The 23,448-nt window shown below is 38.9% G+C and overlaps 1 protein-coding gene and 1 pseudogene across 5 annotated transcripts in view; one reads left to right on the forward strand and one right to left on the reverse strand.

Moving 5' to 3' along the window:
* MYO9A (myosin IXA) overlaps positions 1-23,448 on the forward strand; it is a 300,242-nt gene that overhangs the window by 95,223 nt on the left and 181,571 nt on the right. For 4 of the 5 annotated variants that reach the window (XM_058427939.1, XM_032174780.2, XM_032174781.2 and 1 more), the window contains exons 4-7: positions 3,075-3,137; positions 11,265-11,364; positions 13,186-13,242; positions 21,909-22,006. In XM_058427939.1, the coding sequence (XP_058283922.1) occupies positions 3,075-3,137; positions 11,265-11,364; positions 13,186-13,242; positions 21,909-22,006 (318 nt within the window). Of the gene's footprint in view, positions 1-3,074; positions 3,138-11,264; positions 11,365-13,185; positions 13,243-20,808; positions 20,871-21,908; positions 22,007-23,448 lie in introns of those variants that run through there. The other variant, XM_058427941.1, reaches the window with a different exon arrangement.
* LOC116481823 (putative elongation factor 1-alpha-like 3) lies at positions 7,937-9,288 on the reverse strand (annotated as a pseudogene).

The raw sequence follows: 23,448 nt of genomic DNA on the forward strand, positions 1-23,448 counted from the left end.
GGCCGGGCAGAGGCGCTCCTCACCTCCCAGACGATGGGTGGCCGGGCAGAGGCGCTCCTCACCTCCCAGACGGTGGGTGGTCGGGCAGAGGCGCTCCTCACTTCCCAGACGGTGGGTGGTCGGGCAGAGGCGCTCCTCACTTCCCAGACGGTGTGTGGTCGGGCAGAGGCGCTCCTCACTTCCCAGATGGGGCGGCCGGGCAGAGGCGCTCCTCACCTCCCAGACGATGGGTGGCCGGGCAGAAGCGCTCCTCACTTCCCAGATGGGGAGGCCGGGCAGAGGGGCGGCCGGGCAGAGACGCTCCCTACCTCCCAGACGGGGCGGCAGCCGGGCAGGGGCTGCAATCCCATCACCCTGGTAGGCCAAGGCAGGCGGCTGGGAGGCGGAGGCTGCCGCGAGCCCAGACCACGCCACCGCACTCCAGCCCGGGTAACACCGAGCACCGGGTGAGCGAGACTCCGTCTGTAGTCCCAGCACCCTGGGAGGCCGAGGCGGGCAGAGCGTTCGGGGTCAGGAGCTGGCGACTAGCGTGGCCAAGATGGCGAACGCGCGCCGGCAGGCAAAGGAGAAAAAACAGGCAGCGGTGGCGCGCGCCGGCAGTCCCAGGCAGTCCGCGGCGCGGGGCAGCAGCGAGACGAGGAGATTGCTGCCCGGGCCACAGAGGGAGAGAAAAGGAAGGAAGGAAGGAAGGAAGGAAGGGAGGGAGGGAGGGACGGAGGGAGGGAATGGATTTTCAAAGAACCCACATTTGGACTTTATTTTAATGAAGGAATGCAGTTTACTGGACAGAGTCTGGGAATAGACTAGGGAATTGGAAGTGGGAGGAAGAAAGTGAGCAGTGCAGTCGGGAGTGAATGGAATCTTTGAGGGATTCTGTGTTTGTGCGTGACTGAAGCATATAGCATGTGGTGGGAGGCAACTGGGAGAAATACAGCTTAAGAGTCACATTCTGGCCCCTAAGAGGTTTGTCCTAATAATTTGGATTCAGTAATCTAAAGCTTTTACATTTCAGATTCTAGAACCCCTTTCCAGTGAGATCTTAGCTGATTGCACCCATTTGGGTAAGAAGTTTTAAAGACTTGGAGGGCACAGTCTGGATAAAGAGAAAAAAATATCAGACATACAATTGATGTTTAATTCCTCATTACTTTCAGGATAAAGTTCATTCTTCTGGCATATAGTATATTAGCTCTTGATCGTAGTCCGTCTGCCTATCTCATTCCCTAGTCATGCGTAACTTGGGTCATACACCACACAGTGATGTTTCAGTAGATGATGGACCGCATATACTATGGTAGTCCTATGAGATTTTAATACCCTATTTTTACTGTACCTTTTCTGTGTTTAAGTACACAAATACTTACCATTGTGTTACAGTTGCCTGTAGTATTCAGTGCAGTAACATGCTGTATAGGTATGTATCCTAGGAGCAATAGGCTATAACATAAGGCCTAAGTGTGTAGTAGGCTATACTATCAGGTTTGTGTAAGTGCACTCTATGATGTTGACAAACAACAAAATTGTCTAATGATGCATTTCTCAGAATGTACCTCTGTAGTTAAGTGATACATAACTAATTGTTTTCCCTGAAGTTGGTATGTGTACCCTCCTTCCTTTATAACTTTACATAAAGGCAGTTCTCCTTTCCTTCTGGTTAATCCTTCAGATTTTGAATTCATTTACCCATCACTCTTTCACCAGATATATGTAATGAAAGTTTGCTCTGTGCTGTGTACTCACTATCCATGGGAATTCTTCTTTACATCCTTTTTCCTTCTTGGATTGAATCTCAGGTGTCTCTCTTTGTGTATGCATAATATCCTGGTCATTGCTTTACAATAAGCCCTGTCAACTCAGTATAATAGCTGCTAGATTACCTACTTTCTCTACTAGTTTGTAAGTCATTTGAGAACAGGTAGTAGATCACTTATTTCCATATTCCTTGTGCTTGATATAGTGCCCAATAAAAAACTATTTATAGAGTAAATCATTATATAATAAATTGATTTTGGGCTGTGACAATAGCATAAATATATAAAAAGAAACTATGTATATCTTTGAGCCTTATGTAGTAATCTGTCCAAAGTATGTCTGGAAGAATGTGTAGTGGTATAGTAGCCTAGAAATAATGTAGAGTCTGTCTTCCGGGATCTTGTGTACTATGTTTTAAACTTCTTTTTTTTTGTTTTTTTTTGTTGTTGTTTTTTTGAGATGGAGTTTTGCTCTTGTTGCCCAGGCTGGAGTGCAGTGGTGCGATCTCGGCTCACTGCAACCTCCGCCTGCCGGGTTCAAGTGATTCTTCTGCCTTAGCCTTCCGAGTAGCTGGGATTACAGGCATGCGCCACCATGCCTGGCTAATTTTGTTTTTTTTAGTAGAGATGGGGTTTCTCCATGTTGGTCAGGCTGGTCTCGAACTCCCGATCTCAGGTGATCCACCTGCCTCGGCCTCCCAAAGTGCTGGGATTACAGGCGTGAGCCACTGCACCTGGGCTGGTTTAAACTTCTTATTTTATTTTGCTTTACTGAAAGAAAAAAGACTCATGACCATATGAATTTGACATGGATAACACTAACAGTACCTGTAACACAATTATAATAGTATGTGTGTGTGTGTATATGTGTGTGTATATATATATATATATATTTTTTTTTTTTTTTTTTTTCAGTAAAGGAGACAGATTCTCACTCTGTCACCCAGGCTGGAGTGCAGTGGTGTGATCTTGGTTCACTGCAACTTCCGCCTCCCAGGCTCAAACAATTCTTCTGCCTCAGCCTCCCAAGTAACTGGGATTACAGGTGCCTGCCACCATGCCTGGCTAATTTTTGTATTTTATTAGAGATGGGGTTTCACCATATCGGCCAGGCTGGTCTTGAACTCCTGACCTCAGGTGATCCTCTCGTCTCGACCTCCCAAAGTGCTGAGATTACAGGTGTGAGCCACCTCGGCTGGCCAATGGTGAATATTTTGAAATGATCTGGATAGTATTCTTTATACTTTTACACTGTCTCCAAATATTTTTCTACCTTATATTAAACTTTATTATTTATATCAACCAATTTTATTTTTCTTGTAGTGCCTATTTTGAAAAATATCTACTGGAGAAGTCCAGACTCGTTTATCAAGAGCATAATGAACGGTACGTATTTTTATTTGTGTGATTAGATGAAGTTAACATTTGTATCATGCAGATTGACTTTTAAGGTCTTTGTGTATTATGACCCTTAATTCAGTTTACGTCATGCATAGCTTTATACATAATTGCTATTTCTGTCATGGGCAGAACTTTGCAGTTTTTCAGAGGCTGCTAGGAGGAGATCTTTATTTGGTATATAGAACTATTGCAAACTGTCAGAACAAGTAAGCAGTTTCTCAGTTGTTCCTCATTCCTCTTGGTGAGCAATGTACCTTGGGACTTTTCTCCCATTTCCTTAGTGTTCTTTTTCTAACTTGAGAAAAAATTTTCAATAAAGCTCTTAATTCCATTGTATTACTTGAGGTATACAGGTCTTTAGAGATGATATATGTGGTGTCCTTCAGATGGAGAAATAAGATAGAGAAGTAAATTAATGATTTGTTTCATGCTACAGTAAGATTGGGTTAAGAGAGGGTTTGACCTACATTCAAATATTGGGTATGCCTTGGACATCTTACTTAACTTTTCTGCTTCTTGGTTATTTATTCCCATTTTACAGATGGAAAACTATTAGTAACTTTTTCTAACACATTTGAATGATAATGAAATAAGGGGATATAACTCTTATTTCCTTGGTTTTGGAGAATGAATGAGAGGTGAAATCCAGTTTTTACAAACCAATTCTCTAGAAGAGTTTGTGAAGGATTGGGTTAATTCTTTAAACGTTTGGTAGAATTCACCAGCAAAGCCATCTGGTTCTGACTTTTATTTGCATGAAATTTTGATTATTAATTCAAACACTTTAGTTATTATAGATCTGTTCAGACTTTTTGTTTCATCTATAGTCAGATTTGGTAGTTTTTATCTTTCTAGGAATTTGTCCATTTCATCTAGGTTATCTAACTTGTTGCCAAAAACTTGTTTTATAGTATCCCTTACAATCTTTTTTGTTTATGTAAGATTGGTAGTAATGTTCCGCTTTCATTCATTCCTGAATTTGATTCTCTGCTTCTTTCTGTGTCTGTCTCATCAGTTTAGATAAAAGTTTAATCGTGAAGATCTTTTCAAAGAACCAATCTTTAGTTTCACTGATATTCTCTATTTTTTTTTCCTATTTCCTATTTCATTTATTTCTGCTCTGATGCTTATCATTTCCTTCCTTCTGCTTGCTTTGGGTTTAGTTTGCTTTTTTTTCTAGTTTCTTAAGGTGGATGGTTAGGTTATAGATTTGAGATCTTTTTTATATGGGTTTACAGGTATAAAGCCCGTCTAAGCACTGCTTCAGCTGTTTTCCATGTATTGGTGTAGTGTTTTGTTTTTGTGCATTTTGGAGTATTTTATAATTTTGCTTGTGACTTCTTTAACCCACTGGTTATTTAGGAATGTGTTGTCAAATTTCCATGTATTTGTATTTTGGAAATGTGATTTTTCTTTTTTGTTTTTTGTTTTTTTTTTTTTGAAACGGAGTCTTGCTCTGAGGCACGGGCTGGAGTGCAGTGGCGCGATTTCGGCTCACTGCAAGCTCTGCCTCCTGGGTTCACGCCATTCTCCTGCCTCAGCCTCCCGAGTAGCTGGGACTACAGGCGCCCACCATCACGCCTGGCTAATTTTTTGTATTTTTAGTAGAGGCGGGGTTTCACCATGTTATCCAGGATAGTCTCGATCTCCTGACCTTGTGATCCACCTGCCTCGGCCTCCCAAAGTGTTGGGATTACAGGCGTGAGCCACCGTGCCCGGCCATGGAAATGTGATTTCTTATTTCACTGCAAAGTGTTTGGAGTAGTTGTATGATTTCAATCTCCTTAAATTATTGAGACTTGTTTTGTAGTAGACTACACATGGTCTACCCTGGAGGATACTCCATGTGGACTTGAAAAAATATATCCTCCTTATGTTGACTGGAGTGTTCTATAAACATGTGTTAGGTCTAACTGGTATATAGTAATTTTGAAGTCCTCTTTTCCTTGTTCATCTTCTGTCTAGTTGCTTTCTTCATTATTGAGAGTATTGCAGTCTCTCAGTATTATTGTTGAATTGTGTACTTCTTCTCTTAGTTCTGTCAAGTTCTTTTTGTGGCTGGGTGCACTGGCTCACTCCTGTAATCCGAGCACTTTGGGAGACCAAGGCAGGCGGATCATTTGAGATGAGGAGTTTTAGACCAGCCTGGCTAACATGGTGAAACTAAAAGTATAAAAACTAGCCAGGTGTGGTTGCATGCGCCTGTATTTCCAGCTACTCGGGAGGCTGAGTCAGGAGAATCGCCTGAACCTGGAAGGTGGAGGTTGCAGTGAGCCGAGGTCTCGCCACTGCACTCCAGTCAGTGACAGTACGAAACTCCATTTCGACAAAAAAAGTTCTTTTTGCTCAATGTTTTTTTGGGCTCTGTTCTTAGACACACATACATATATTTTAAATTGTTATGTCTTCTTGATGGATTGGCCCTTTTGTCATTATAAGATGGCCTTCTTTGTCCCTAGGAACAAGTTTGGTCTTTATTTTACCTAGTATTAGTAATAATTAGTAATTATTGTTTTATCTGGTATTCTCTAGCTTGCTTTTGGATATTGCTTGCATGGTATCTTTTTTTTCCATCTTTTTATGTTTAACCTATTTGTGTCTTTGAGTCTAAAGCTTGTCTCTTGTAAACAGCATGTAGTTGGACCATACATTTTCTTTTTATCCATTCGCCATTTATCTACCTTTAGATTAGAGCATTTAATCTACTTATACTTAATGTAATTATTGATAAGGTAGGATTATTAATACCATTTTGCTATTTGTTCTCCATATGTGTTACGATTTTTTTTGTTCTTCTGTTCTTCTATTCCTGCCTTCTTTTGCATTAAATAAATGTTTTCTAGTGTACCATTTTAATTTCATTGGCATTTCTTCTTCTTATTTTTTATATTCTTATTGGTTACCTTGGGTATTGTACTTAAAATCTTATAACAATGTAGTTTGGAATAATGACAACTTAATTTTGATAGTATACAACAAACTTTGCTTGTATGTAGCTCTATTCCTTTCTTGCTCCTTTGTCCTGTCATTGTTATGCAAATTACTTCTTTATGGTGGTACATCCATCAACACATTTATAATTACTGCTTTATGTAATTTTTCAAGTTTAATAGGAAAAAAGTGTTATACATAAAAAATAGGCCAGGTGCAGTGGCTCCTGCCTGGAATCCCAGCACTTTGGGGAAGCCAAGGTGGGCAGATCACTTGAGGCCGGGAGTTCGAGACCAGCCTAGACAACATGGCAAAACCTTATCTCTACAAAAATTATCCCAGTGTGGTGGTGCACGCCTGTAGTCCCAGCTACTTGGGAGGCTGAGGTGAGAGGATCACTTGAAACGAGATAGAGGTTGCAGTGAGCTGAGATCGTGCCACTGCACTCCAGCCTGGGCAACAGAGTGAGATCCTGTCAGTGAATCAATCAACGAGTTAATTAATTTATACTATCTTTTATATTTACCTATGTAGTTACTTTTACCAGTGTTCTTTATTTCTTCATGTTTAATCAAATCTTGTCTAGTATCCTTTTATTTCAGTCAGAAAAATGAACTCCCTTTAGCATTTCTTGTAAGGCCCATCTATAGCTGTGAAGTCCAACTTTGTTTATCTGGCAGTGTTCTAATTTCTCCTTTATTTTTCCTGGATATATACTTCTTGACTGACAATTTTTTTCCTTTTAACATTTAGAATACGTTATCTGTCTGCCATGGTTCCTGATGAGAAATCAGCTGTTAATCTTATATTAGGATTCCTTGATGAGGAATTTCTCTCTTGGTGCTTACAAAATTCTCTCCTTGTCTTTGCTTTTCAAGAATTTTGGTTTGTCAAAATGTGGATTTATTTGAGTTTATACCCTCTAGAGTTCATTGAGTTTCTTGGATGTGCAGATTAATGTTTTCCATCAAATTTGGAGAGAGATTTTGGCAATTGTTTTTTCAAGTATTCTTTATGTCCCTTTCTTTTTTCTTCTTTTGGAACTCCCCAGTATGTATAGGAGCCTTTTTTCTTTCTTTTCTTTTTTTTTTTTTTTGAGACAGAGTTTCATTCTTGTCGCCCATGCTGGAGTGCAATGGTGCGATCTCAGCTCACTGCAACCTTCGCCTCCTGGGTTCAAGTGATTCTCCTGCCTCAGCCTCCTGAGTAGCTGGGATTACAGGTGCCTGCCACCATGCCCAGCTATTTTTTTTTTTTTTTTTTTGTAATTTTAGTAGAGATGAGGTTTCACCATGTTGGCCAGGCTGGCCTCGAACTCCTGACCTCAGGTGATCCACTCACCTCTGCCTCCCAAAGTGCTGGGATTATAAGCGTGAGCTGCCTTGAACTCCTGACCTCAAGTGATCCACCCGCCTCCACCTCCCAAAGTACTGGCATTATAGGTGTGAGCCACTGCATCCGCCATGGGAGTCTTTTTAATGGTATCCCACAGGTCTCTGAGACCTTGTTTATTATTCTCCATTTTTTTTCTTCTGTTCCTTAGACGAGAGTCAATTGACCTGTCTTCATGTATGTTGCTTTTTTCTTCAAGTTCACTGGTTCTTTCTTCTACTTACTCATATTTGCTGTTGAGCTCCACTAGATACTTTTTCATTGCAGTTATATTTTTCAACTCCAGAATTCTTTTTTGATTAATTTCTTAAAAGTCCTGTATATTAGTCTCTGTTTGGTGAGATAGTGTTCTCATACTTTTCTTTAGTTCATTAAGTGTGACTTTCTTTAGTTCGTTGAATACGTTTAAAATAGCTGATTAAAGTCTTGTAAGTCTAGTGTCTGGGTTTTTTCAGGGACAGTTTTTTTTTTTTTTTCTCATTAAACTTTTTTAATGGGTCTCAAAGTTCTGTGACAAATTTTTGGTCAAGTTGTTTCCGTTAAAAAGTACTGATTTTTAAAAACTAATAACTTAAAACTGCCACACGCAAAAAAGAAAACCAAAGTGGTCCACGAAACATTCTCCTTTCCTTCTGAAGGTTTTACGATGCGTTATCATTAACCAGTCTTTTACTACTAAACTTAAATGGCCAATTGAAACAAATAGTTCTGAGACCGTTCTTCCACCACTGATTAAGAGTGGGGTGGCAGGTATTAGGGATAATATTCATTTAGCCTTCTGAGCTTTCTGGGCAGACTTGGTGACCTTGCCAGCTCCAGCAGCCTTCTTGTCCACTGCTTTGATGACACCCACCGCAACTGTCTGTCTCATATCACGAACAGCAAAGTGACCCAAAAGTGGATAGTCTGAGAAGCTCCCAACACACATAGGCTTGCCAGGAACCACATCAATAATGGCAGCATCACCAGACTTCAAGAATTTAGGGCCATCTTCCAGCTTTTTACCAGAACGGCAATCAATCTTTTCCTTCAGCTCAGCAGACTTGCATGCAATGTGAGCCATGTGGCAATCCAATACAGGGGGCATAGCCAGCGCTTATTTTCCTTGGATGGTTCAGGATAATCACCTGAGCAGTGACGCCAGCTGCTTCCATTGGTGGGTCATTTTTGCTGTCACCAGCAACGTTGCCACGACGAACATCCTTGACAGACACATTCTTGACATTGAAGCCCACATTGTCCCCAGGAAGAGCTTCCCTCAAAGCTTCATGGTGCATTTCGACAGATTTTACTTCTGTTGTAACGTTCACTGGAGCAAAGGTGACCACCATACCAGATTTGAGAACACCAGTCTCCACTCGGCCAACAGGAACGGTACCAATACCACCAATTTTGTAGACATCCTGGAGAGGCAGGCGCAAGGGCTTGTCAGTTGGACGAGCTGGTGGTAGGATACAGTCCAGAGCCTCAAGCAGCGTGGTTCCGTTGGCATTGCCATCCTTACGGGTGACTTTCCATCCCTTGAACCAAGGCATGTTAGCACTTGGCTCTAGCATGTTGTCACCATTCCAACCAGAAATTGGCACAAATGCTACTGTGTCAGGGTTGTAGCCAGTTTTCTTAATGTAAGTGCTGACTTCCTTAACAATTTCCTTATATCTCTTCTGGCTGTAGGGTGGCTCAGTGGAATCCATTTTGTTAACACCAACAATTAGTTGTTTCACACCCGGTGTGTAAGCCAGAAGGGCATGCTCTCGGGTCTGCCCATTCTTGGAGATACCAGCTTCAAATTCACCAGCACCAGCAGCAACAATCAGGGCAGCACAGTCAGCCTGAGATGAGGGACAGTTATTAATTAATACTTTTTCTACTTTGTATTGGCTATACTGTCTTCTTTCTTTGCATGCCTTATAATTTTTTTTGTTGTTGTTGAAAACTGGATTTTTTTTGGCTGGGTATGGTGACTCACGCCTGTAATCCCAGCACTTTGGGAGGCCAAGATGGGTAGATCACCTGAGCCCCCACGAGTTTGAGACCAGCCTGGGCAACACGGGGAAACTCTGTCTCTACAAAAAATACAAAAATTAGCTAGGTTTGGTGGTGCACACCTGTGGTCCCAGCTACTAGGGAGGCTCAAGTGGGAGAATCACTTGGGCCTAGGAGGTCGAGGCTGCAGTGAATCATGAGCATGCCACTGCACTCCAACCTGGGTGACAGCTATCTTGTCTCAAAACAAAAACGAAACAAAACAAAGTAAATTGGATTTTTTATTTTTATTTATTTATTTATTTATTTTTGAGACAGAGTCTCGCCCTGTCACCAGGCTGGAGTACAGTGGTGTGATCTCGGCTCACTGCAACCTTCTCCTCGGTTCAAGCAATTCTCCTGCCTCAGCCTCCCGGAGTAGCTGGGACTACAGGCGCACGTCACCATGCCCAGCTAATTTTTGTATTTTTAGTAGAGACAGGGTTTCACCATGTTGGCCAGGATGATCTCGATCTCTTGTCGTGATCCACCCGCCTCAGCCTCTCAAAGTGCTGGGATTACAGGCATGAGCCACCACACCTGGTCGAAAAATTTGATTTTTAAAATAATATAATGTGGCAACTCTGGAAATGAGTCCTCTCCTTCCCAGGGTTTGATTGTTGTTTTTATTCCTACTGTTTGATTGTTTTGTGACTTTTCTGAACTAATTTTATAAAGTCGATATTCTTTTTTGAGTGTGGCTATTGAAGTATCTGCTTATTTAACTTAGATGTCGGGTAATAACTGGACAGAGATTTATTTAAATGCTTGGAAACAATAAGTAAGTCTCTCACTCTTTGCCACAGGGCTCTCTGTGTATATTGTTCCATGCCTTCAACACTCAGCTAGGTATTTTACAAATCTACCTTGGCCTTTATTTTCTGCCTGTGCAGGGTTTCAAAGTAACCGGGGGTGAGAGTTTATATTTCATCTTTTTTTTTCTGAGAGCACATACAACCCTGGGCATGTCCACAGCGTTATGCATGCATATGGCCTTCTAGATTCCTAGGAAATTTTTTGGAGATTTTCAAAGCCAGCTTTACCTTTTAAGTTTCTTGGTTAGCCTATTGTTTGCCCCAACTTTGATCCACTGCTTTAGGAAGTAGGCTGTTCAGCGATTGTCTCAGTTTCTGTGGATGCCTCTGGGGAAAAGATCTTTGCACGATATGAAGTCCAAATCGAATCTTGTAGAGTCAGCCTTGAATATGGCTGCTTACAGAGAACCACCAGACAGTTCAAATAATGATATTTCTTAGGGAATGAGGCTTTGAACAAGCTCAAACCCTGTTCTGACCTTTCTGGTAGCTGCCAGGCTTCTGATCTCCAAGTTTGCAGGCTGTTGGTTTTCAAGGGGATGGAATAGGGCAAGTTTAAAACACTACAAAGCCATTTTTATTGAGATTTAGCTCTTTGTATTGAGTAAACACTCTCTGGGTTGTTGCAGGCTTTCGATTAGTTTCCACAGTTCTGAAAAGGTTAATTATGACAGATTTGCCAAATTTCTCATTGGTTTTATGCAGAAGAGAATTTTCAGAGGTCCTAATTTTGTTAATTTTGCTGCCCTCGTTCCTCTCTTTTGTATTCCACATCCAAAACATCATTCAATTTTTAGGAGTACTTAAATGCTGAATTTATCACATTTATGTTAAAAAAAAGAAGCAAAGCTGATACATTTTACTAATTACTGTTTGCTTCCCTCCTCCCCCTGTTAAATGATAACCATAAGTCACACATTATAAAACTGTACCTCTTTGTTTCCCACAGGAACTATCATGTATTCTATTACCTCCTTGCAGGAGCAAGTGAAGACGAGAGATCAGCATTCCATCTTAAGCAACCAGAGGAATATCATTATCTCAATCAGGTGAGAATTCATAAAAAGCATTTTGAAGTGGAGGGCAGTATTAAATTTAATGCTTGAAAAATGTCTTTTTTCTGGTACTTTCTTTCTCAAACCTAGGAATGGATATTAGCTAGCATTTTCATATGTGTACTCTACAAATTTAGGTGATGCAGTTCTCAAATTTAAGGGTGATTACCATCCTCATATAAATGTTAAAAGCTCAGATAATATATGTGCTTTTCGTTTTCTGTGAGATTCTTTGGGAAAATAATAATAAGCTGTTTATTGATACTTCTACTCTATTAGAAAAATGCTTTACTTTTACTAAAGTGATTTACCTTTTACAACCCCCAAGATATTAAATGTTACTAATGATTAATTCTTGTCCTTTGCAAGGGATTACTTGAAACCTAATTTGCATGTTTTGAAGTCTCATACACATACGTCTTTGCATGATACTATGACACTTAGAGTATGACTATTTTTATAATTTAATGAACAATCTTCTTAAATATTCAGTATGAAGGTGATCAAAGGCAAATGACTTAGAGAATTTGGATCTTTCCTCACAACTCAAAATTCATCCCTAAACTTCCACATTAAGGAGTAATTCTCACTTTTCATTACATTGACTTTACTAATTTTATTATTTCTCATAATAACAAAAATTTTACAACCAGCATTAATGGAATTAGTAAAACAATAGATCATTTAAATAATAGATTGTCTCCCCTTATTTTTCCATTGTTGGAGGCAAGATGTAATGTCTATGGAAATAAATTCCTTTATGACAGTTAAAAAAATCCTTATGAAGGTTTTGTAAACAAATTGGCACTTTGATGATGGTTCAAAGATAGCAGTATATATTTAGGGTTATGAAAGTTATATCTTTGGCTGAGTGCAGTGGCTCACACCTGTAATCCCAGTACTCTGGGAAGCTGAGGCGTTGAATCACCTGAGGTCAGGAGTTCGAGACCAGCCTGGCCAACATCGTGAAACCTTGTCTCTGCTAAAAACACAAAAAAATTAGCTGGGTGTGGTGAGGCACGCCTGTAATCTCAGCTACTTGGGAGGCTGAGGTACGAGAATCGCTTCAACCCAGGAGGCAGAGGTTGCAGTGAGCCAAGATTGTGCCACCGCACTCCAGCCTGGACGACAGAGCAAGACTCCATCTCAAAAAAAAAAAAGAGAAAGTTATACCTTTGGCTTTCCCCAAGATAATACAGTGTGTTGTATTAACTGTTATTTCTTGATTTTGAAACTACATATATTAATATAAACTAATGACTTTATATTAATATATTGAGAATTCCAAGTTATTTAAAGTATCAATTTCTGATATAATATTATTAATTTTTATGCATAGAATTAAGTAGCTTTTCAAAAATATTTGCTAATTCAGCTTCTGAGTTTTTTCCTCCCCGGTTTAAACTATGTGCATTATATTTGGGTGATTAAAGATTTTCTTTTTTATAAAGTAATGTTCTCTCATAAATGAGCTGATAGTTGTTAGTATTGGAGAAGTCTGAAATTTTGCTGTTCTTTCAGATCTTTTTGTAATTAATGACCATAATATATTCCTGTCATAATGTCAGTATTCATAGGATATGGGACTCAGTTTATGTAAATAACAGTCACTGGAGCCCATGGTATATGTAAGTTCGTTAGTATAGTATACAGTCTCCCAGAATGTGAATGTTTACTTCGTTATTTCTCGTTTTATGCTGCTATGCAAAATAACTTTTAAATGGATAGCAGCAGTACTACCTGCACACATCTAAGAGATCATTAGAAAAGTATAATAACCATTACTTCTACCTAACCAATCTGCCTTACTTTCAGATAACAAAGAAACCCCTCAGACAGAGCTGGGATGATTATTGCTATGACTCTGAGCCGGTCAGTACAAGTACCTAAATATTCTGTGTTCCTGTCAAAGGGTCCTCACATTGCGCATTTGCATCCATCTGAAGATTTAGAATGCAAATCAGCTGAAATACAAAGAATCCTAGGAAGGAAGATAAATCAATGTTTCATTTCTTTTGAATGATTGATTTATATCTGTATAGTTTGTTGATTTAAAACCAGTTAATTTACTTTTTTTTGGATATTTTCTGGTCATTAAGACAGTCCACATTCAATATTTATTTTGAAAAACATTAAATTGATTATATTCCTGATTCTTCAGCATTGCTGTGGATTTGTATGAACTATAGTTTTTTCCCCGTTTTATTTTTTAAAATTATTTTTTAGTAGTTTCATTACCTATATACTACGAGTGGTAATTATTGTTTATTTCAAAAAATTGTGTCCTTTATGTTTTATATGTCAACAGTCTTTACACATAATGAATGCATGTATATTTTTCTTTGATTTTTTTCCCAGTAGCCAGTCTGTAGCCTTAATAAAATTATCCAAAAATAAGTATTGAAATTCCTATAAATAAGGTTTTTTTAAAATTTTTATTTTTTGAGACAGAGTCTCGCTCTTTTACTGGAGTACAGTGACATGATCTTGGCTCCCTGCAACCTCCATCTCCTGGGTTCTAGTGATTCTCATGCCTCAGCCTCCCAAGTAGGTGGGATTACAGGTGTGCACCACCATGCCCAGTTAATTTTTCTATTTTTAGTAGAGATGGGGTTTTGCCATATTGGCCAGGCTGGTCTTGAACTCGTGGCCTCAAGTGATCTGCCCACTTTGGCCTCCCAAAGTGCTGGGATTACAGATATGAGCCACTATGCCCAGCCTATTTTGTGTTTTAAATTGAGTGATTTAAGGGGATATATGATGTAATATAAAGTGAATAGGTAAATTTTGCTTTAATTTTTTAAAAATTGTATTATTATATTTTAATAAGTATATTTTTAAATTAGAGACAGAGTCTCACTATGTTGTCCAGGCTGGTCTTGAACCTCTGACCTCAAGTGATTCTCTTGCCTTGGCCTGTCAAAGTGATGGGATCATAGGCATGAGCCACCATGCCCAGCTAAATTTAGCTTTATTTGTTATATTTTATGACAAGTTTGTAACCATAAAAAGAACACAAAATTTTTTTCTTAAGTTTTCAATTAAGTTAGTTGTAAAAAGGCTGAAAACACATACTAATCTTCCTATGTCTATTAATTAACTAACGAATTAATTTATTAAATATTCTTTCTGAAAACATTTGTTAGTCCTCGCTTTAAAGAACCACAACTTTGATTCTCACTGCATGTTTATAAACTTTACTAATTGCAGAACTAGCCTATTTCACAGGTGAGAACGATCAGTATACATGAATAATAATTTTTTTTAGAGAAATTTTAATTGTATTACGGTTACATAACCAAGTAATTTTGGAGTTTAGATTTAACATTTTGGGGAAAAAAAACACTTGACATATAAATTTATAGATTCTGACACATTTTAACAGAAAAAATTTAAGTTGTTTTGCCATTCTTAAGAAGCTCCCCCTTTTCCTTTTTCACGTGCTACACCAAGTGACCATGCCTCCTTGGAAAGCAGGTAGGGGACTGCAAACACATACTGCAAATAGAAGACTTGATCATCTGTTCTGAGCTTACAGTGAAGTTGTGAACTGATCTGCTACTTTTCAAAGATAGTCTAAGTAATACTTAAGAATTTGGGGGCCGAGAGTAGTGGCTCATGCCTGTAATTCAACACTTTTGGAAGCTGAGGTGGGAGAATTGCTTGAGACTAGGAGTTTGAGACTAGCTTGAGCAACAAGGCGATACCCTATCTCTACAAAAATTTAAGCCAGGTATAGTGATACACGCCTGTAGTTCCAGCTACTCAGGAGGCTGAGGCAGGCAGATTGCTTGAGCCCAGGAGGTTGAGGCTACAGCTAGACAAGATGACACCATTGCACTCCAGCCTGGGTGACACAGCAAGACTCTATTTCAAAAAAAAAAAAAAAGGATTTGGGCTCTGAAGCAGAATGACCTAACATGAATATTGGCTGGTTTATTTTCCAGTATCATTTATTTTAGGGGTTAATAATGGTCTTTAAGTTTTGTGAGTCTTAAAGTTGTGCATGTAAAGAACTTGATAGAATACATAATCCTTAGTAAGTGCATAGTGAATGTTGTTGCCACCATTGAAGTCATCATTACCCATCTTTCCCTTTAGAAGAACTTTGTAGCCATAATCTCGTCTTCCCTTAATAATACTTTCATCACCATTTTCCATTTATTGTGTTTTAAAATCTATTATAGTTTGAAATTTAATTTCTGATTGTTTTTCTTCTTAATGTTAATAAAAGCAAGCAGTCTGAGGATCTTTTATTCTTTCCTGTTAGCTCTTCCTCATAATATATTTGGGGACAAACTAAACTTTGTTTCCCTGTGAGTTATTAGAACTTATGTGACTAGCATCATAGGTAGAGGGGATTGTTTGAGGACTCTTCTGTTGTACTACATTACTTACGTATTTCGTGGAATTGTATAAATGGTCCCAAGGAGACCTGTAGTTAGAAAATTGCTTTTTACAAGGTACCTGTTGTTGCCCTTGTATGGTGATTTAGTTCCATTTAAGGATTATCCTATTAAATAAGCACAAACAGCAGTGTTGCATGGGAGAGAGCAGAGGATTTGGAACTACATAGATTTTGGTTTGGCCGGCCCTGTTATTTATAAGATTTTTTTTTTTAAGCTTTGGAAAGTTATTTAACCTGTGAATCTGTTTTCTTTTCTGTAAATGTATATATAATTATCTCCTTGTGTTTTGAGGTTTTAGTAACTCTCATGGTGACTGACATGTAGAAGAATATTTAATGTGTTAATTTCCCCTCTTCAAGTGGTAATAATCTATTAAATGTCTTTATTTTTATTATTATTGTTAACATCTCAGCCTTTGTTTCCTCAATTATAAAATATGGAGAATGAATTAACTACTGGTAATATGTTGGCTGATGTCTGCCATTGTACCTTAAAGCTGATCTGAGGCCGGGCGCGGTGGCTCATGCCTGTAATCCCAGCATTTTGGGAGGCCGAGGTGAGCGGATCATGAGGTCAGGAGATTGAGACCATCCTGGCTAACACGGTGAAACCCCGTCTCTACTAAAAAATACAAAAAATTAGCTGGATGTGGTGGCGGGTGCCTGTAGTCCCAGCTACTCAGGAGGCTGAGGCAGGAGAATGGCCTGAACCTGGGAGGCGGAGCTTGCAGGGAGCCAAGATCTCGCCACTGCACTCCATCCTGGGTGACAGAGTGAGACTCTGTCTCAGAAAAAAAAAAAAGCTATCTGAGTAACTTCAATGTAAAGGGTCGGTCTGCCTCATCAAATTCTTTTATTTATCTGAGCCTTGAATTTTAGGGTCCAACTATTAGGTAGGGTTTTAATGGTCATTGCCATAAGTGACAGTCTCAGGACACTATTGGTTCTATCATACTGCAAAGGGATTTGACCTGTATTATTCTGTGGAGACAAAGCTCCAGTCTTGGTCACTACTACCTTTACAGGAATCCAAACATCTATAAATACGTGGAAGCTTGTTTCCTATGAGGTAGACCTCCTGTAGTGCTTTCAGAGATCATGATGCAACTTGGGCAATATACCCTGAAACCATAATGTTTTCATCCACTCTGTTTTAAGTATTTTTGCTGTATAAAGATTCCTACTGCCAAAACCCATCTGTCAGTTTGTAAGTTTGTGGTCACATCCTTAAATATTGTCTTTCTGGCTTTATTCCTCACCCTCTGCCAGTCTAGTATAAGGTCTCTGCATACTGCACAACTTTCTCTGCATATATTTTTCCGTTTAAAAAGCACTTCACATCTGGCCAGGTGCGGTGGGTCACGCTTGTAATCCCAGCACTTTGGGAAGCCTAGGTGAGTGGATCACTTGAGGTCAGGAGTTCGAGACCAGCCTGGCCAACATGGTGAAACCCCGTCTCTACCAAAAAAAAAAAAAAAAAATTATCAGGGCATGGTGATACGTGCCTGTAGTCCCAGCTACTCAGGAGGCTGAGGTGAGAGAATCACTTGATCCCGGGAGGCAGAGGTTGCAGTGAACCAAGATTGCACCACTGCACTCCAGCCTGGGTGAGCAGAGTGAGACCCTGTCTCAAAAAAATTTTAAAAAAGCACTTACAATCCTCCTCTTCTCTTCTCTTCTCTTCTCTTCTCTTCTCTTCTCTTCTCTTCTCTTCTCTTCTCTTCTCTTCTCTTCCCTTCCCTTCCCTTCCCTTCCCTTCCCTTCCCTTCCCTTCCCTTCCCTTCCCTTCCCTTCCCTTCCCTTCCCCTTCCTTCCTTCCTTCCTTCCTTCCTTCCTTCCTTCCTTCCTTCCTTCCTTCCTTCCTTCCTTCCTCTCTTTCTCTTTCTCTTTCTCTTTCTCTTTCTCTTTCTCTTTTCTTTCTTTTCTTTCTTTCATAGTGTCTCGCTCTGTCACCCAGGCTGGAGCACAGTGGCACCATATCGGCTCACTGCAACCCCCACCTCCTGGGTTCAAGCGATTCTCCTGCCTCAGCCTCCTGAGTAGCTGGGATTACAGGCGCCCAGGACCACGCCTGGCTAATTTTTGTATTTTTAGTAGAGAGAGGTTTTCACCATGTTGGCCAGGCTGCTCTTGAACTCCTGACCTCAGGTGATCTGCCTGCCTCAACCTCCCAAAGTGCTGGGATTATAGGCATGAGCCACCGTGCGCGGCCACTTGTCTCTATTTCTTAAAATGGTACTTAAGAAATCATACATTTTTATAACTACCAGTGTAGAGTGCAGGACATAAACTGGAACAATTGACTTGGAAGGTTAGTAAAGATGCTGGAGATCACTTAAGAAAAAAGGAGATAAATAACATAGGCTTGGTTGGAATCCCAGCTACACTATTAACAAGCTTCACCACCATAGGAGCAATTGGCTTAAATTCTGAGCCAATGCTGCTTCTTGTGTGAAAGGCAATCATAACTACCACCAGAGGTTTTATAAGGATCAAATATAATATGGAACTGGGCAGTGTCTCATGCTTGTAATCCTAGCACTTTGCAAGGCTGAGCTAGGCAGATTGCTTGAGCCCAAGAGTTTAAGACCAGCCTGGCCAACATGGCAAAACACTGTCCCTCCAAAAAAATATAAAAATCAGACGGATGCTGTGGTGTACCCCTGTAGTCCCAGCTATTCCTCAGGAGGGTGAGGTGGACCACTTGAGCCCAGGAGGCGGAGGTTGCAATGAGCTGGGATTGTGCCACTGCACTCCAACCTCGGCAACAGAGCGAGACTCCATCTCAAAGAAAAAAGAAAAAGAGACAAGATAGTATGATTTCTTAAGTACCATTTTAAGAAATAGAGACAAGATAGAAGAAAATATCTAATTTGACTCTTTCCCTCACACCCACACTAATTGCCTACTACATGCTAGGTTTATCCTAGGCATTTGTAAATGAGAAAATGTGTCACCTCATAGAAAGAGCAAGGTCTGATAGCATGAAAGAGCATTTGGGTATGTTTGTGGGGGGAATGTAGTGGCATGTTATCAAGTATAAACAAGAACTTATACGGAGCTGACAGAAGGATTGCCTATGTTCTTTCATTGGAAGGGGTTGTAACAGTTGTTGGTTAGTTCCCTGCCTTATCCTTGGAATGAACCTTACCATTTCCTTGAACTCTGGCTGACCAGTATTTGGATCCTGGGGCCTGAAGGCTTTTTCCAGAACCCTGGAAGGCCTTGGCATTTGTAGGGCCCTCTAGAAGTGATGGGAATTAACAGCTGCCTGCTCCCTCCAGAAGTCCTCAAACAATGACTGATGAGAGATGAGATGGTATATAAATACAGTAGCTCCCTCACCTCTGTAGGTTTTATATTGTTTCCCAGAGATAACCTTGGGATTAAACTCCATTTAACTACTTTCATAGTAGTTACCACAGACTGTTTAGTCTGTGTTCTCTTTTACTTTCTCACTTTGTCTGTGACTTGTATTTGACTCTTGGTCTGTCTCAAGATCTGCCTCCCACGGAGCCCAAATTAAGATAAAGTCATTTCTGTTCTGGGAGATTTAATTTATCCTTAGTTTTTCTTCTACAGTTACCATCAGAGAAACAGAGAAGGGAATTAATAAACATTTTTTTTAAACTATGATTTTGATATTCACTGAGACCACTTTGGGTTTCTAAGAACATTTGATTAAGGATAAGAGCAAATACAAATATATTTCAGTGCCTCTTTGAGTGTACTTTCCCACTATTTTATATACATCAATTGTTCCATTCACTTTTAGGGCAGATTAGAATACTGTTAGAAGAATCATTATTGACACATTTGGAAGCATAGATTCCCCCTGCCTTGCCACTTGTAATAGCAAAATATTTGTTAAATCATAAAGCGAATGAACTGTTTGTATTTTGAGACTAGGGGGAAGAGTAGCAAGAGAGCTTTTTATAAAAGGTTACTTACTATAGGTAAAAGAAGAATGCGTTTAAAAATTTATCTTAGGGCCGGGCACGGTGGCTTACTCCTGTAATCCCAGCACTTTGGGAGGCTGAGGTGGGCGGATCACCTGAGGTCAGGAGTTTGAGACCAGCCTGGCCAATGTGGTAAAACCCCGTCTGTACTAAAAAATATAAGAAAATTAGCCTGGCATGGTGGCATGCACCTCTAATCCCAGCTACTTGAGAAGCTGAGGCAGGGGAATTGCTTGAACCCGGGAGGCAGAGGTTGCACTGAGCAGCCATTGCGTCATTGCACACCAGCTGGGCAATAAGTGCGAGACTCCATCTCAAAAAAAAAATATATTTTAATGAGCAGGACATTGGCATGTCAGTAGAATGTCTTAAAATTGCTTATCAAAAGTTTTATAGTAATAAAATTAAATGCATGGGTTCTCAGAAAGAACTTTACTTGTGGTGAATTTAAATTTTTAAACTATGCATGTGTAGCTTTCCATGTAGAGAATAAAAATGTTGTTAACAGCATTTCAAAACTTAATTTTAAACTTTAGATATTCATTAACTAATGCTTACAGTGCCTAAAACAGATTTTCTTGTACATGGTAAATACTTGATAAATACTTTTTATAAAATAAATGAGCACTTTCTTTATTTCTGAAAAAGGAATGTTTCATTCAATTCAATATTTATATATTATTCAATAATTCAGTGAGTATTATTTACCTAAATAATGACTTGTTTTTGGCACTGACTTCGCACTGGGGATCTTCAGTTAATAAGACAATTAACAGTTCATATACTTCACTGAGTACTTGAGAGAATATTCCCTAGGAAGATAGGCATTAAAAAGGTAAATGCAAATGGGAGGAGGTTTTTGAAAGTGCAAGGGACTGTGAGAACTCACAGTAAAGAGATTTATGACTCACTTATTGTTTTGAAGATTTAGAGTATGTCTACCACTGTTTGACTATTTTAGGAACTGAAATGCAAGGGTTATGCTTAAAAAGTAGTATTTTTTAACCTGGTATTCCACAGCAATTTTTTTTTTTTTCTTGAGATGGTGTCATGCTGTGTTTCCCAGGCTGGTCTCAAACTCCTGAGCTCAAGCAATCCTCCTACCTCAGCCTTCCAAGTAGCTGGGATTACAGGCATGTGTGACTATTCATAACTATTTTTACTGACTCATCTGACATGTTTTCTGAGGGTTTCTATACTTTCACATATACTTTCTTTCCTTGTTTGATTACCATGTTGTTATTCCATTAGGAAATAATTACATATATAAAATATATAAATAATTATATATGTATATCTAATGTAGATGTAACAGGCTGGGCACAGTGGCTCATGCCTGTAATTCCAGCACTTTGGGAGACCTAGGTGGGTGGATTGCTTGAGTCCGGGAGTTCAGGACTAGCCTGGGCAATGTGGTGAAACCGTGTCTCTATTAAAAATACAAAAAACTAACCGGTCATGGTAGGACTAGCTGGGTAGTCCCAGTTGCTTGGGAGGCTGAGGTGGGAGAATCACCTGAGCCTGGGAGGTCGAAGCTGCAGTGAGCCAAGATCATGCCACTGCAGCTTGAGCAACAGGAATGAGACCCTATCTTAAAAAAAAAATAACATATCTATATAGATGTATATAAATATAGATTAGATAGATGTAACAAACTATATTATATAAATCTGGGGTTCACTCTTCAACTAAATTATTGCCTCTTCTAAAATTTATTTTTGTGTCACTAATATCCAGTTCAGTCCCTTACATAGGGTAGGCACTTGTTAAATATTTGTTGAATAAATAATAGTTGCTGGTGGAATTGAGTGCTCTTAAATGCTTTGAATTTCTGAAACTCTTTAGAACCACTCAAAATCAAACTTAATATCAGCACACTTATTAAGTACAGCTAGCTCTTTATCTTAAGTTAACTTTTGAGATCCTAATCTTGGTGATTGTGAAAGGGAGAACAAAAGTAACTTATTGGTATTTTAGTAAGTATGTGTTTAGTTTGCATACCTGTAGTAAGATAAGAGATCTAATGAATTTGACTAGGTCTAACTATTCTACCAGCTCTAATTTGCATTTATACATACAGGTACCTATCCTAAATTACCATATTTCTGAATGGCCCACATTATTTTAAAATACATAATCTTGATTTTTAAACTTTTATTTTAAATAAGCAGGATTGCTTCACGGTAGAAGGAGAAGATTTGAGACATGACTTTGAGCGCCTACAACTTGCCATGGAAATGGTAGGATTTCTTCCCAAGACACGAAGACAGTGAGTTTACTTGTTGTATTTTTATACCTCCAATAGAGAACACATGATACGTCTTTGAAAGATTTCTCCCATTGGTCTTTTTAAATAGTTTTGTAAGTGATATTCCTCATCTAGTACCTCATCCATCTCGAGCATTATTTCTAATTCCTTTTTTTGTCATAAATTATTTTGAGAGTCTGATGAAAGCTGACACTGTTGTTGTTGTAAAATGTACATCCTTAACAATTTGCATATAAATGCAGGAATTTATGGTGCCCCTGAAGCTGATCCATGGACCTTACTTAAAACTTTTGCTTTGTAACACTATTTTTATAGCTCTTCATTTTTTATATATCAGTGATCTCTAATCTTATTAAATTATGCATACTTATCAGATGCATAGTATTTAATTTTCAGTGTATTTCCTCTGTATAGTTTATATCTATTAAGTTTTTTAATTGTAAATCTAAACTAATTAAAAATATAAAAATTTGAGATAAAGATGAGATAAATTATATTTGAAACAAATTATTTAAAATTAAAGACTCAACCTTGGCTCTCACCAGCAAAAAATAATTACTTATAACTTTTTTGAGGGGGAGAGTTGTGTTGATGAATATGTCAGATCTGGTTATATTGTTAATTTTTTTTTTTTTTTTTGAGACGGGGTCTCACTCTGTCACCCAGGCTGGAGTGCTCACTGCAGCCTAAACCTCCCCAGGCTCAGATGATCCTCCCACCTCAACTTCCCAAGAAGTTGGGACTGCAGGCTTGTACCATCACACTCAGCTAATTTTGTATTTTTTTTGCCATGTTGCCTATGCTGGTCTTGAATTCCTGGGCTCAAGTGATCTGCCTTTCTTGACCTCTCAAAGTGCTAGGATTACCAGCATGAGCCACTGCACCCGACCTCTGTTGTTAATTTTTAACCTCATGATTGATGACCCTATACTGAGAGTAGGAGAAGATCACCTCTGCTGTTTTCTTGTTTGCTTGTACTTACATCATTGGTATGACTCTTTAATTAGCAGGCTATTTGCTAGAATCTTTTTATGAGAAGTCAATTAGAATCAAATAATACAATATGTAAGTTGGCATACCAACTCAATTGGTGACATAAACTACAGTTCAATGAAAATTAGTGAATTTCTATTAAAAATCATTTTTAAAAGAGGTTCGTGAATTTGTTTTTGTCTTTTGACTTCCATTAGTTTTTATGTTTCAGTTGATAGTATATTCTTTAATCCAGAATAACATTAATTATTTTTATAATAGACTTGTATTTCCTGTGAGTCATGTGAATGATTCAAAGATTGAAAAATTTTAAATTATTTGAAAAATTAGATTTATAAGTTAGATGGTGATTCAGTACCTCTCAAATGTTCCTAAGGTAATATCTCAGGTTCCTAAAGCAATATCTTTGTTTTAGTTGGAATACTTCGTAATTTTAGGAAAACATTGTG

Source organism: Hylobates moloch, unplaced genomic scaffold (genome assembly GCF_009828535.3).
Source record: "Hylobates moloch isolate HMO894 unplaced genomic scaffold, HMol_V3 SCAFFOLD_14, whole genome shotgun sequence".
Lineage (NCBI taxonomy): Eukaryota > Metazoa > Chordata > Mammalia > Primates > Hylobatidae > Hylobates > Hylobates moloch.